At 44.7% G+C, this 16,082-nt stretch overlaps 1 protein-coding gene across 6 annotated transcripts in view; it reads left to right on the top strand.

Moving 5' to 3' along the window:
- IFNGR2 (interferon gamma receptor 2) overlaps positions 1-16,082 on the top strand; it is a 47,136-nt gene that overhangs the window by 12,978 nt on the left and 18,076 nt on the right. For 4 of the 6 annotated variants that reach the window (XM_067035039.1, XM_059064466.2, XM_067035042.1 and 1 more), the window contains exons 2-3: positions 8,798-8,930; positions 15,484-15,692. In XM_067035039.1, coding sequence (XP_066891140.1) covers positions 8,798-8,930; positions 15,484-15,692 — 342 coding nt within the window. The remainder of the gene's footprint in view (positions 1-8,797; positions 8,931-15,483; positions 15,693-16,082) is intronic. The other 2 variants (XM_067035040.1, XM_067035041.1) reach the window with 1 other exon arrangement.

The raw sequence follows: 16,082 nt of genomic DNA on the forward strand, positions 1-16,082 counted from the left end.
TGTAGCTTTGTAGTATAGTCTGAAGTCAGGGAACCTGATTCCTCCAGCTCCGTTTTTCTTTCTCAGGATTTCTTTGGCTATGCGGGGTCTTTTGTGTTTCCATACAAATTGTGAAACTTTTTGTTCTAGTTCTGTGAAAAATGCCATTGGTAGTTTGATAGAGATTGCATTGAATCTGTAGATTGCTTTGGGTAGTAGAGTCATTTTCACAATGTCGATTCTTCCAATCCAAGAACATGGTATATCTCTCCATCTGTTGGTATCACCTTTAATTTCTTTCATCAGTCTTATAGTTTTCTGCATACAGGTCTTTTGCGTCCTTAGGTAGGTTTATTGCTAGATATTTTATTCTTTATGTTGCAGTGGTAAACGGGAGTATTTCCTTAATTTCTCTTTCAGATTTTTCATCATTAGTGTATAGGAATGCAAGAGATTTCTGTGCATTAATTTTGTATCCTGCTACTTTACCAAATGCATTGATTAGCTCTAGTAGTTTTCTGGTATCTTTAGAATTCTCTATGTATAGTATCATGTCATCTGCAAGCAGTGACAGCTCTACTTCTTCTTTTCCTATTTGGATTCCTTTTATTTCTTTTTCTTCTCTGATTGCTGTGGCTAAAACTTCCAAGAATATGTTGAATAATAGTGGTGGGAGTGGGCAACCTTGTCTTGTTCCTGATCTTAGTGGAAATGGTTTCAGTTTTTCACCGTTGAGAACAATGTTGTCTGTGGGTTTGTCATATATGGCCTTTATTATGTTGAGGAAAGTTCCCTCTATGCCTACTTTCTGTAGGGTTTTTTATCATAAATGGGTGTTAAATTTTGTCAAAATTTTTCTGCATCTATTGACATGATCATATGGTTTTTTCTCCTTCAATTTGTTAATATGGTTTATCACATTGATTGATTTGCATATATTGAAGAATCCTTGCATTCCTGGGATAAACCCCACTTGATCGTGGTGTATGATCCTTTAAATGTGCTGTTGGATACTGTTTGCTAGTATTTTGTTGAGGATATTTGCATCTATGTTCATCAGTGATATTGGCCTGTAGTTTTCTTTTTTTGTGGCATCTTTGTCTGGTTTGGATATCAGGGTGATGGTGACCTTGTAGAATGAGTTTGGGAGTATTTCCTCCCTCTGCTATTGGAAGAGTTTGAGAAGGATAGGTGTTAGCTCTTCTCTAAATGTTTGATAGAATTTGCCTGTGAAGCCATCTGGTCCTGAGCTTTTGTTTTTTTGTAAGGTTTTTAATCGCAGTTTCAATTTCAGTGCTTGTGATTGGTCTGTTTATATTTTATACTTCTTCCTGGTTCAAGTTGTCCATTTCTTCCAGGTTGTCCATTTTATTGGCATATAGTTGCTTGTAGTAAGCTATCATGATCCTTTGTATTTCTGCAGTGTCAGTTGTTACTTCCCCTTTTTCATTTCTAATTCTGTTGATTTGAGTCTTCTCCCTTTTTTTCTTGATGAGTCTGGCTAATGGTTTATCAATTTCGTTTATCTTCTCAAAGAACTAGCTTTTAGTTTTATTGATCTTTGCTATCGTTTCCTTTATTTCTTTTTCATTTATTTCTGATCTGATCTTTATGATTTCTTTCCATCTGCTAACTTTGGAGTTTTTTTGTTCTTTTTCTATTTGCTTTAGGTGTAAGTTTACGTTGTTTATTTGAGATGTTTCTTGTTTCTTGAGGTAGGATTGTATTGCTATACACTTCCCTCTTAGAACTGCTTTTGCTGCATCTCATAGGTTTTGGGTCATCATGTTTTCATTGTCATTTGTTTCTAGGTATTCTTTGATTTCCTCTTTGATTTCTTCTGTGATCTCTTGGTTATTTAGTACTATACTGTTTAGTCTCCATGTGTTTGGTTTTTTTATAGATTTTTTCCTGTAATTGATATCTAGTCTCATAGTGTTGTGGTCAGAAAAGATACTTGATATGATTTCAGTTTTCTTAAATTTACCAAGGCTTGATTTGTGCCCCAAGATATGATCTATCCTGGAGAATATTCCATGAGCACTTGAGAAGAAAGTGTAATCTGCTCTTTTTGGATAGAATGTCCTATAAATATCAATTAAGTACAAGTTGTTTAATGTATCATTTAAAGCTCGTGTTTCCTTATTTATTTTCATTTTGGATGATCTGTCCATTGGCGAAAGTGGGGTGTTAAAGTCCCCTACTGTGATTGTGTTACTGTCGATTTCCCCTTTTATGGCTGTTAGTATTTGCCTTATGTATTGAGGTGCTCCTATGTTGGGTGCATAAATATTTACAATTGTTATATCTTCATCATGGATCGATCCCTTGATCATTATGTAGTGTCCTTCTTTGTCTCTTGTAATAGTTTTTATTTTAAAGTCTATTTTGTCTGATATGAGAATTGCTACTCCAGCTTTCTTCTGATTTCCATTTGCATGGAATATCTTTTTCCATCCCCTCACTTTCAGTCTGTATGTGTCCCTAGGCCTGAAGTGGGTCTTTTGTAGACAGCATATGTATGGGTCTTGTTTTTGTATCTATTCAGCCAGTCTATGTCTTTTGGTTGGAGCATTTATTCCATTTACATTTAAGGTAGCTATTGATATGAATGTTCCTATTACCATTTCCTTAATTGATTTGGGCTTGTTATTGTAAATCTTTTCCTTCTCTTGTGTTTCCTGCCTAGAGAAATTCCTTTAGCATTTGTTGTAGAGCTGGTTTAGTGGTGCTGAATTCTCTTAGCTTTTGCTTGTCTGTAAAGATTTTAATTTCTCTATCGAATCTGAATGAGATCCTTGCTGGGTAGAGTAATCTTGGTTGTAGGTTTTTCCCTTTCATCATTTTAAATATGTCCTGTCACTCACTTCTGGCTTGCAGAGTTTCTGCTGAAAGATCAGCTGTTAACCTATGGGGATTCCCTTGTATGTTAATTGTTGCTTTTCCCTTGCTGCTTATAGTATTTTTTCTTTGAATTTAATTTTTGGTAGTTTGATTAAGATGTGTCTTGGCATGTTTCTTCTCGGATTTATCTTCTTTGGGACTCTGCATTTCCTGGAATTTATTGACTATTTCCTTACCCATATTAGGGAAGTTTTCAACTATAATCTCTTCAAATATTTTCTCAGTCCCTTTTTTTTCTCTTCTTCTTCTGGGACCCCTGTAATTTGAATGTTGGTGTGTTTTATGTTGTCCCAGAGGTCTCTGAGACTGTCCTCAACTCTTTTCATTCTTTTTTCTTTATTCTGCCCTGTGGTAGTCATTTCCACTATTTTATCTTCCAGGTCACTTATCCGTTCTTCTGCCTCAGTTATTCTGCTATTGATTCCTTCTAGAGAATTTTTAATTTCATTGATTGAGTTGTTCATCCTTGTTTGTTTGCTGTTTAGTTCTTCTAGGTCCTTGTTAAACATTTCTTGTATTTTCTCCATTCTATTTCCAAGATTTTGGATCATCTTTAATATCATTACTGTGAATTTTTTTGCAGGTAGACTGCCTATTTCCTCTTCATTTGTTAGGTCTGGTGGGTCTTTACCTTGCTTCTTCATCTGCTGTGTGTTTCTCTGTCCTCTCATTTTGCTTAACTTACTGTGTTTGGGGTCTCCTTTTCACAGGCTGCAGGTTCGTAGTTCCCGTTGTTTTTGGTGTCTGTCCCCAGTGGCTAAGGTTGGTTCAGTGGGTTGTGTAGGCTTCCTGGTGGAGGGGACTGGTGCCTGTGTTCTGGTGGATGAGGCTGGATCTTGTCTTTCTGGTGGGCAGGACTGCGTTCATGGTGTGTTTTGGGGTATCTGTGACCTTATTATGATTTTAGGCAACCTCTCTGCTATGGGTCGGGTTGGGTTCCTGTCTTACTAGTTGTTTGGCATAGGGTGTCCAGCACTGTAGTTTGCTGGTTGTTGAGTGGAGCTGGGTCTTAGCATTGAGATGGAGATCTCTGGGAGAGCTTTCACTGTTTGATATTACGTGGAGCTGGGAAGTCTCTGCTGAACCAATGTCCTGAACTCGGTTCTCCCACCTCAGAGGCTCGGGCCTGACACCCGGCCGGAGCACCAAGACCCTGTCAGCCACGTGGCTGTGCAAGCCCCGCGTCCTCCTCAGCACCCTACGTTCCATCCCCTCCCAAAGATGTCTGTGTCCTGTGACTACATAAGGACACAGACATCTTTGGGAGCGGCCACTGTTCTGCCTACAGCAGGGTCAGACCATTGAATACAGTGGTCAGCATGGGGCTGGGCCCCCTGTTGGTGGTCACTGAAGGCAGGGTCTGGGTATCAGGTTGCGGCTCGCCACCTGCAGAAGCAGCCATCCATCAGGACACCCTGAAATAGGCACGCCTTAAAAATCACATGTAGGCAGCAGTGTCTGGTTTGCCTTTCATTCGTGGTCCTGCATTTGCCCCTCACTCCATCTCTGGGAGAGATGGTATCACTTCATTATTCATGGGGAAACTGAGGCTCAGGTGGGGTCGTGGTAGGATCCCATGGCTCTAGATGGCAGGATCAGGATTCCAGCCGAAGCCCGTTGTCCAGAAATTCTCTTCCCTTCCCACAGAGCCTTTGTCAACACTGGTGACAGCAGGTTCTATGGCCCTAAATATATCGACCCTTTAGAGCCATCCGGATAAGTCCATGGTCCAGAGTTGTACCCACTCCCTGCCCCAGCCTCTGAGACCAGAGGAAAGGCAGGACTTACACATAAAGCAAGGAAGAGAAAGAGAGACTGAGCTTAGCGTGGGTTTCGGGTGGACACATGCAACACTGAGGACACAGAAACTGGCTACATAATCCCTGAAGCAACTCAGGCCGCTGGGCTGCAGGGCCACTCGCTCCCCAGATCCTGCGTGCCTGGTCCTCCAGGCACTGGGGATGAAACAGCCCCCAAGTGTGGCAACACCCAGCCCTCCCGGAGCTCGCTGCTCTAGTGTTGGGGGAGACTGTCAGTGAGCTGCTAGCAAGGAGGAGAGGAAACGGTCACGTGGTGCTTGCACTGTTCTCAGCACCACATGTGAAATTAACCCACTCATTCCGCATAATAACCCTTTGAAGTCTGCACTGTTTTCATCTCCGTTTCGCAGCTGAGACAACCGAGGCACAGAGAGGGAAACAGCTTGCTCGAGGTCCCGCAAAGAGCGCGTGGCTTTGAACCCAGGCAGTCAAGTTCTGGAATCCATGCCTCTCACCACTGGGGTGTAAACAAAGGACGCAGGTGGTGGGAAAGCCAGGAGAAAAGGGAAGCAGGGATCGGGAGTCCCCTGCCCTGGGCTTCGTAGGCAGGAAGCTGCTCTGATAAGGTGGCATCTGAGCAGAGACGTGTAGGGAGCGAGGGAGAGAGCCTGGCACAGGGGGAAAGAAGGCTCCAGAGAAGGGCAGCAGTGAGGGCAAGGCGAGGTGGGAGGGTGCCCGGAGCTTCCCAGGAACAAGGAGGAGGCCACGGGAGGCCGTTGAGGGACGGGGCCTCCTGAGAGGCGTGCAGGGCCGGGGTTTTAGCTGTTGGTGTTAATGAGTGGGCAGCCTCTGGTACTTCACTGGGAAATCTACAGCCGTAGGACTCATTTTCTTCTCTGAATGTGGTGAGACAGGGGAGTCCAAGAAACTCAAATACGAGAGCAAAACTGCAGGTCCTCTTTCCACACCTCAGGAAAATGGAAGTTGAAGAAAGTGGAAGACTCATCTGGAGACCCCAACTTTTCCGGAAGGCTTTCTTCTGGTCCGCATGCCAGTTGGGGTGGAAGACTTCGCTGGTCCCCTGTCGCTCCCTTTCTCAGCTGAATGTTTAGATGGGGGAGAGGGTGCCAGGAGAAGGACGGAGGGAGAGGGAACGCCTTCTGGCTCCTCCCCAGAGATGGGGAGAGGGGGAGGAGCCCTGTGGCAGGCCGAATAAGGGTCCCCAAAGATGTCCACATCCTCATCCCCGGAACCTGTGACCTCGTTATCTTACATGGCAAAAGGGCCCAGCGTTGCCGGACGCAGAGGCCATGAGCCAAAGAACGTGAGCAGCTTCTAGGCAAGGAAAAAGGCAAGCTTCCAGAAGGAACAGAGCCCTGCCGACACCTTGACATGGGCCCAGTGAGACCTACTGCAAACTTCTGACCTCCAGAGCTGTAAGAGCATAAATCTGGGTTGTTTTAAGACACTACATTTGGGGTCATTTATTTCAACATCAAAAGGAAACTGGGGACTTCCCTGGTGGCTCAGTGGTTGAGAATCCGCCTGCCGATGCAGGGGACACGGGTTCGTGCCCCGGTCTGGGAAGATCCCACATGCCACGGAGTGGCTGGGCCCGTGAGCCGTGGCCGCTGAGCCTGCGTGTCCGGAGCCTGTGCTCTGCAACAGGAGAGGCCACAACAGTGAGAGAGGCCCACATACCGGAAAAAAAAAAAAGAATCCACCTGCCAGTGGAGGGGACACGGGTTCGAGCCCTGGACCGGGAAGATCCCACATGCTGCGGAGCAACTAAGCCCGTGCGCCACAACTACTGAGCCTGAGCCCTAGAGCCCGCAAGCCACAACTACTGAAGCCCGTGCGCCTAGAGCCCGTGCTCCGCAACAAGAGAAGCCACCGCAATGAGAAGCCCACGCACCACAACAAAGAGTAGCCCCAGCTCGCCACAACTAGAGAAGGCCCGCATGCAACAAAGATCCAATACAGCCAAAAATTAATTAATTAATTTTTTTAAACTAGGAAACTAATATAGACAGTAGAAGGTCTCCGGGATGCTCTGATGGGTGCCCAGCCCTAACCAAGCACTCACCCCAAGACCCTGCACATCCCTCCCTGGAAGCAGAACTTCATTTCTCAGCTCAGCTTTGGCATCCACTGGGCTACACAGCAGCCATGGTGAGTGCAATGGGCCTGACTAGACCAGCCTCCCGCCATGCTGCGCCTCTGGCCCAGCTTCCAGGAGGCCTGGTATGGGTTGGCAGCAGTGCTGATGAGCTGCTTGAATTAAGATCTAGAATGGAGGTCAGCCCAAGGTCATAGCTCTGAAGACGATGGACATTCTGTAAGTAAACAAGTGGCCACAGGCTCTAGGTAATGTACCTTTCAGAAGAGAGCAGTAGGCCAGGCTATCAGCTGATCTGGGCATCCTTCTTTCTTTAAGATTGGTTGGGGCTTCCCTGGTGGCGCAGTGGTTGAGAATCCGCCTGCCGGTGCAGGAGACACGGGTTCGTGCCCTGGTCCGGGAAGATCCCACATGCCGCGGAGCAACTAAGCCCGTGAGCCATGGCCGCTGGGCCTGTGCGTCCGGAGCCTGTGCTCCGCAACGGGAGAGGCCACAGCAGTGAGAGGCCCGCATACCGCAAAAAAAAAAAAAAAAAAAAAAAAAAAAAAAGATTGGTTGTATGTACTGAAATTGTGTGGTTTGAGTTTCCTGCTTTGAATTCTGGAACGGCATGTTTTTCAAACTTTACTTTCCACCTCTGGGTGTTTCTCATTAATCTTTTTTTTTTGTCTGCTGCATCAGGTCTTTGTTGCTCTGCACATGGGCTTTCTCTACTTGCAGCGAGTGGGGGCTACTCTTTGTTGCACAGGCTTCTCATTGCGGTGGCTTCTCTTGTTGTGGAGCACGGGCTCTAGGCACACACGCTTCAGTAGTTGCAGCACACGGGCCCTACAGCTCGCGAGCTTCAGTAGTTGTGGCGTACAGGCTTAGTTGCTCCATGGCATGTGGGATCCTCCCGGACCAGGGCTCGAACCTGTGTCCCCTGCGTTGGCAGGCGGATTCTTAACCACTGCGCCACCAGGGCAGTCCCTATTAATCTTTCAATCGCAGAGAAAGTCTATCATTACCGTCTGTTTTCTTACTAGAGAAAAGGCTCCCGTGCGGGCAGCCTCTAGCCCAATCATGTAAAGTACCTGCTTGGAGTTGTGTCTCCTAGGTCACCCCGAGAAGGGGGATTCAGATCTTGGTGACAGTTCCCTGGGGAATGTGTTATTCTGTCATTTGCAGTTCTCAAACTTCAGCGTGCATGAGAATCAGCTGGGAAGCTTGTTGAAAATGCAGAATTCCTGGTCTGGGGTGGGGCCTGGGAATCTGCATTTTATCTCCAGTGCTTGTGATGTTGGGGGGTCTTTGAGAAACGCAACGACTCTGATGAAACCCGGAAGACAAGTCCTCACCCTCCCAGGTGTCTGTGGGCTTTGCACGCCTGGTTTGGGGTGTGTTTCTGTGTGTGTGTGTGTGTATGTGTGTGTGCGTGCACCCATGTTTGTGGAAGTTTACCAAACACTCCTTTGGTATAAGTCTGGGTCTAATGCATGTCAAGTGGTCATCAAGTTAATTTTCTCCACGGCCTTCTGCAGTCTACTATTATTTATTCCTTATTCCTGATGAAGAAACGGAAGCCCGGGCTGTTAATTTACCCACACTTACTAAATGTAAAACAGGCATTCTAGTTCAGCCAGACCCCATACCCAGGACCTCTTCATAAGGACTGGAACCTGCAAGTGGAAAGGCAGCCCCAAGCGCCTCTTTATCCCACGGTCTGTGTCAGTGGTGCCGTCTTTAGTCAAAGGCGAAAGGAGTAGGGGAGAACGGGTAATACCAAAGACCGAGGCGAGTGGGAAGGAAATCCAAAAGAGGGGATATATGTATATGTATGGCTGATTCATTTTGCTGTACAGTAGAAACTAACACAACTTTGCAAAGCAACTATACTCCAATAACAATTAGCTAAAAAAAAAAAAAAAAAAACAACAATGCATAGGAATGGTCTGGTAGAGCGCATTGGAATATTTTTGTAATCGATTTTTCTCCCCTTGACCCTCCCTTTCTCTCCCACCTCTCCCCCCTTCTCTTATTCTCTGTCCCTGTCAAGACACCCTCTTCCAGCTGCCTGCTCCTCGGAACCTGAAGGTCCACCTGTACAACGCCCAGCAGGCTCTGAGCTGGGAGCCCGTGTCCCTGAACAATGACACAAGGCCCGTGGTCTACCAGGTGCAGTATAAATAGTAAGCGACATTTCTGTTGGCATTCTTACTGGGAGCTGGGGTTGGGAGGTTGTTACGGAGCCTGAGGCCAGCTGCTTGTTCTTGCCTCTTGGCAGGATTGTAAGCAAATCCGTGGGAAGCAGATAGTTCTCTTGTACTTTTTACATCTCCAAGGACAGAGATTTCACAACAGCCCCATGCATCTGAAGGCTGAAAGGACGCTGGCCATCCGAGAACTCAGCTGTGTAACCACATGGCTGCTTAGTTTGGTGGAAGTTGATTCATCGGTTTCAAGAGACGATGTATAAAAAGCCTTCCTGTCTTGAAAGGGCAAGAGGCATCTTTGGTCTTCGTCTTTTTCACGGGTCAAAATCTGGTTTATTTAGGCTTGTGGGCCAAATTTGGTCTAATAAGGAATTTATTCATCTAATGAACTATTAATTCTCAGTTTCTAAACTGGTGTTCCATTTTGCATTTTATTCCGGCCCCTCATCCTGTCTCTCACCTTCTTTGCAAGCTTTTTTACCATTTGCCATCACTTGATTTTCAGGATAGACACATAGGGGAAGAAGAAAGGCAAAATCCAAGTCCTTGTTTACCTTGTTACATGAATTAAGTGAAGACTAAGATAAAATTACCGTGGGAATTCCCTTGCGGTCCAGTGGTTAGGACTCTGCTCTTCCAATGCACAGGGCGTGAGTTCAATCCCTGGTCGGGGAACAAAGATCCTACATGCCACACGGTGCGCAAAAAAAAAAAAAAAAAAAAAATTATCGGCTAAGTCATTTTTAGATTACTAAATAAGCAAAATTTTTAAAAATAGGAATGCTCAGTGCTTTTGAGAATGTGGCTGGTGGATACAGTGCTGGATCAGGATCAATTATGAGCACAGCCCCCTTAGATAATAATTCTACTATTCACTTAGAGTTGTAGGGATGTCCATGTTACTTTTATCCTAAGCAGACAATACGACCCCCGCATCAGGAAAAAAATCAAACTTATATTCATGAAGATATACTGATACATTGAAGTGTCTATTCATGTCCATTAGCAGGAAGGTGGCAAACTGTGTCAAGTTAACTTATGGATGAACCCTTAGGTGACCAGTAAAAAGTGTCATGTGTCACATGACAGCAGGTGCAACTGTATGCGATTTGAAATGAGTCTGTTGTCAAGAACAGGTAGGCAATGTAGAAGAATTATAGATGGTTAATTTGTTAGAGGAGTAGTTTCCAGATGACTTCGTTTTCATCGTTAACTGTCCATTGTAACAATACTTGCTTAACAAAAATAAATTCTGAGCTGGGATTTGAGTACTATCTCTGGATCGCATTTATCTATTTCTTAAGTAATTGTAAATTACAAACATGATCATCTGTAATAAAAGGACCAGTCCATGAGGACCGGCTACATAATTTGCGGGGCCCAGTGCAAAATGTAAATGTAGGGTCCCTTGTGCAAAAACTATTGGGAATTTCAGGGTTTTTTCAAATTTCAGAATTTGAAAGCAGAGCTTCAAACCAGGTGCCCTCCTAGGAGTACAGCTTCGTGTCACTGCACAGGTCACATGCCCGTGAAGCTGGCCCTGCTCGGCATTGAGTAAATATGGCATCCTAGAGCCGTACAAGATTTCAGTAAAAGGAAGTCACAGCTGATCTGTTGACTAGCATTTCTTAGCCTTGACTGGGGAAGTACATTTGTGGGTTGACAGAGCGCCTCCAAATATTAGAAGTATGTGTTAAATCCTTTGACAGTTTCACATCACAGACCAACCTGTTTCACGGTGTTTTCTATTCGGAAAGCATTTTGTAGATATTTTATCAGGTTAGAGGTTGGTTTTGGTAAAAGAAACGAAGAGATGAGTTGAATGTGAATGTCCCTATTTAGAAAAGCTGAGGGAGTCACTGAAAACTCAAACAGAAGCTAATTTTGTTTTCTTTTCCGATTACAGATTTGATCATGGAAGAGGGCCTTTGCTTTTTTTGTTGGTGTATTTCTAGATACTTTCACATGTTTAGGACATTTCAGTTACATTAACTAATTTAATTTTGAGGCTGGTGGGACTTAAAAGTTTCCGTTCTGTTTCTCTCCAGTAAAACATCACTATAAGTATAGATAAACCTGCCTCTGGTTTTTGACGGTCACAGTAGCAAAGCCAAAATTACATAGAGCACTTTGTGGGAAAATTTTAAGTTTAAATCAGAAGTCACAGATCATGTGGCTTAAAGTCTGTGTTTGGTCCACAGTGTTTAATTTTTTTTTTTTCCAATTAGTGACAACATTTAAACATCTGGAGATTTCATTTAAAAAAAAAAAGAACCAAATTTCTGTTTTTTCTTGAAAATAAAGACAGGCAGACAGCAGGGCCCTTTCTAGGTCACACCCCACTTGCCCAGTCTTCCCAATGCATTTTTAAAATTTCATTTTTTTATAATTTTAATAGCAATACATTTTCTTTATAGAAAATGTGGAAAACGCAGAAAAGTAAAAGGAATAAAATAAAAACCTGCTGTTCAAGAAAAATCACTATTCTCATTTTAGTGTATTTCTCTCTAGACATTTTTTTCTAAATACATGCAGTTGTTTGCAAATGTGCCAGCATGTGTGTAAGACTGAAACAAAACTGGGGTTACACTTCTGGGTCCTGTTTCCTTTTTTTTTTTTTTCCTTTTAACTTAATGTAGTTAAGCATGTAGCTACTTTTTTCATACAGTTATTTCTGTGTGAACAGTTTTATTCTATGTTCTGTTATATGATGTATCACTCAGGATTTTTTCAACTTTTCCTCACTCACGAGTGGTATAAATAGTTGACAGTTTGTGACTGTTATAAGTAATGTCCTCAAACATAAATTGTGTCTGATTGTTTTCTTACATTTCTGGAAGATGACTTGCTGGGTTCAAAGGGAAGAAACGTCATCATTTTTGGAAGTGATGTAACAGAGGCTGGACAGTGAAATCATTGGTTGCCCAGGTGTTTAACAAACATTTAGAAGGTGCTTACTAGGCACCAGGACCTGATCCAGGCACTTTCCTGGTGTCCACTGTTTCAACTGTCAGGACAGCCCTGAGAGTCAGATGCTATAGTTCATCCCATCTTATAGATAAGAAGACTGAGGCACAGAGAAGTGAAGTAACTGGGATTTGAACCCAGGAAATCAGGCCCCAGAGTCCTTGCGTTTAATCATTCTCCCTCCCATGATGAGGTTGCTTTCAAAATTAGGTAAAAGGGACAGAGGCCATCCACATCGCCAGGAGCCAGGACTACTTGCTGGGTAAGGCTCAGACTGGCTGATTCAACATAAGCCTGGGCAAGAGGGTGGGAGTCCAGACGTGGGGCAGTGCCACGCTCGTGAGGCTGTGTCCGTTTCATTATCCATTTAAATGGGGCCCACAACACCTTAATTTTACCCTTTGCAATTAGATGGGGAGGCCACATTCCAGAACTCCACTTCCCCCCGGCAATCTGCTGACCTTCATGTGTCAGCTGTCATTTAAATTTGGATGGCTTGTGCCCTTTTAAACCCCTTTTTTGAGAAACACTTTTTAAAAAGTAGTTCTGAAATTCAACGGATTTCTGTGTATTTATTTTGTAACCTGCAACTTTACCAAATTCATTGATGAGCTCTAGTAGTTTTCTGGTAGCATCTTTAGGATTTTCTATATATAGTGTCATGTCATCTGCAAACAGTGACAGTTTAACTTCTTTTCGAATTTGGATTCCTTTTATTTCTTTCTCTTCTCTGATTGGCTAAGACTTCCAAAACTATGTTGAATAAAAGTGGCGAGAGTGGACCTCCTTGTCTTGTTCCTGACCTTAGAGGAAATGCTTTCAGCTTTTCACCCTTGAGTCTGATGTTAGCTGTGGGTTTGTCATATATGGCCTTTATTATGTTGAGCTAGGTTCCCTCTATGCCCACTTTCTGGAGCATTTTTTATCATAAATGGGTGTTGAATTTTCTCAAAAGCTTTTTCTACATCTATTGAAATGATCATATGGTTTTTATTCTTCAATTTGTTGATATGGTGTATCACACTGATTGATTTGCGGATATTGAAAAACCCCTGCATCCCTGGGATTAATCCGAAAGGGGCAGACTTGGAGGTGAGGGGAGGAGATGGAACATGGGTGGTCAGTTCCCTGGCGAATCAGGGAGAGGGCCTTTTGCCCCAGTTCAACAGCTGGGATTGGCAGGGAGAAGGTTCTAGTACCTTTAAGTATCTGTGTAACTTAAAAAAAAAAATCACTTACCCCCTTGTGAAGCACCCCAACCCCTGCCTGAGATGGGGTGCCTGTGGTCCCTTTCCCCATTAGGGCCTGTTACCCCAGGGCGTGGTGGTGGTATGTGAGTATGGCGGGCATCTTCTGTGGACTCCCTGGCCACACATCTTGAAGTGGCTTTCATCTGGTCACCCGCCACATTAGCAGAAGATAAGTCTCCAGGCAGGGTCACAGGTACACTTAGAAGCACGTGTGTTGTGTGGGAGCTGGTGGCCGTGACCCCCCCAGCCTCACCTCTCCTGTCTCCCCTGGCCTTACTTTCCAGGCCAGAGTTGCTGTCCAGGGCATAGCCTGTCCCTAGAGGGGACACTGCCTGCTGCCGCACTACTGAGGCTTCTAGAGCTACCTCCCTGCCTTTTCTCAAGTCAGTCACCTAAGGACAGAGCTCAGAGTCGGCGAGTAGAATCCCACGTGGGCAGGTGGCATTGGGACTCTGGGGGGGTGCATTCACACTTACAAGGATGCGTGGCCTTACACTTGGCAGAGTTTTCACGTGGCCAAGACTCTCTTCAAATGGGCAGCTATGGGGTGAAAACCAACTCTACACCAGCAGGAAGTATGGGTATGGTTTGTATGAACACAGTATCATTCCTAAGACGTAGGCTACAGAGGCTGAGTTTGAAGCATTAAAATCAACTGTAGAACAAAACGGCAGAAAAATGTTTGCAAATCATATATCTGATAAGGGACTTGTATCCAGAATGTATAAAGAACTCTTACGACCCAAAATTAAAAGGCAAATAACCCAATTAAAATATAGACAAAGGATTTGAGTAGACAGTTCTCCAAAGAAGATATGCAAATAGCCAGTAAGCACGTGAAAAGATACTCATCATCATTAGTCACCAGGGAAAATACAGCCACTTGGATGGCTACAATAAAAAAAGGCATGGGCTTCCCTGGTGTTGCTGTGGTTAAGAATCTGCCTGCCAATGCAGGGGACACGGGTTCAAGCCCTGGTCCGGGAAGATCCCACATGCCACAGAGCAACTAAGCCCGTGCACCACAACTACTGAGCCTGCGCTCTGGAGCCCGCGAGCCACAACTGCTGAGCCCGTGTCCCACAACTACTGAAGCCCACGCGCCTAGAGCCCTTGCTCCACAACAAGAGAAGCCACTGCAGTGAGAAGCCCGCGCACCGCAACGAAAAGTAGCCCCTGCTCGCCGCAACTAGAGAAAGCCCGCGCACAGCAATGAAGACCCAATGCAGCCAAAAATAAATAAATTTATGTAAAAAATAAAATAAAAAAGGCATAATAACAGGTGTTGGTGAGGATAAGGAGAAATTGGAACCCACATACATTGTGGGTGGGAATGTAAAATGGTGCAGCTACTTTGGAAATCAGTTAAAAATAGTTACCACGGGCTTCCCTGGTGGCGCAGTGGTTGAGAATCCGCCTGCCGATGCAGGGGACGCGGGTTCGTGCCCCGGTCCGGGAAGATCCCACATGCTGCGGAGTGGCTGGGCCCGTGAGCCATGGCCACTGAGCCTGTGCGTCTGGAGCCTGTGCTCCACAACGGGAGAGGACACAACAGTGAGAGGCCCGCCTAGCACACACACACACACACAAAAACCCCATGTAAGCAATATAAAATAATATCATCAATTCCATAGACCATAAAAAATAAAATCAGTCTCATAAAAAAAAAAAAAAAGTTACCACATGACCCGGCAAGTCCACTCCTAGGTATACACCCCACAGAACTGAACATAAGTTCAGTTCTGAATATTCTTAGCATTATTCACAATAGGCAAAAAGTGGAGACAACTTGTCCATCAGCAGATCAGTGGATAAACTAAATGTGGTATGTACATACAGTGGGACATTATTTGGTCATAAGAAGGGATGAAGTACTGATACATGCTACAACATGTATCACGCTTGAAAACATGCTAAGTAAAACAGGCTAAGTGAAGGGAACTAGTCACAAAAGACCACATAGTTTATGATTGTATTTTTATGAAATGTCCAGAACCGGCAAATCCATAGAGATAGGAAGTAGATCAATGGTACCCTAGGGCTTGGGGGGTGGAGGAAATGGAGAGTGATTGCTATGGGTGCAGGGGGTTTTAGGGGATGATGAACAGGTTCTGAAATGGATTGTGGTGAGGCTGCACAACCGTGTGAAGTTACTGAAATCCATTCAGTTGTACACTTTAAGTGGGGGTAGTGTATGGTATGTGAGCTATGTCTCAATCAAAAACATCGAATTAAAAACTCCTCTCTGGGGAAACCGTTATGTGTGAGCAAAGAGAGCCTTGTGCAAAGTAAACTCCTTCTTCCCTTTGCAGCAGCACTAGTAGTACCTGGTATGACGTCAACACGAAAGACAGCAGGGTGGATTGTACGAACCTCACCGGGACAGAGTGTAACTTTACCGCAAACAGCCTCTCGGAGGGTTTCCCACGGCATTTCAACATCTCTTTACGCCTCCGAGCTAAGCTGGGGAATCTCGTCTCTGCCTGGGTAAAGGCGCCTTGGTTCGAACACTATCGGAATGGTAAGACGACTTGGGTACACGCTTCCTTTAACGCTTGCAGGTTTTCTTTACTTTCCTCTTCTCTGAGCAGTACTGACTCCACGCCCCTCCGTCCTGCCTCTCACCCTAAATAACCAGCACCCAGGTGGGTATGATGGTCAAACCCGAGTGCTGACCACGGAAGCTGGGGCTAGGGGAGGGTGATTTGCTAGACCTGGGAGTTGTCAAACCGCAGCCTGCTGGTCAAATCCCGCCCGCCAACCGGTTTTTGTCAAGTTTTATTGGAAAGAAAATGTGTTCTATATGTACAATGGAATGCTACTCAGCCATATAAAAAAATGAAATAATGCCATTTGCAGCAACATGGATGGACCTAGAGATGATCATATAAGTGAAGTAAGTCAGAGGAAG

Source organism: Kogia breviceps, chromosome 5 (genome assembly GCF_026419965.1).
Source record: "Kogia breviceps isolate mKogBre1 chromosome 5, mKogBre1 haplotype 1, whole genome shotgun sequence".
Taxonomy (NCBI): domain Eukaryota; kingdom Metazoa; phylum Chordata; class Mammalia; order Artiodactyla; family Physeteridae; genus Kogia; species Kogia breviceps.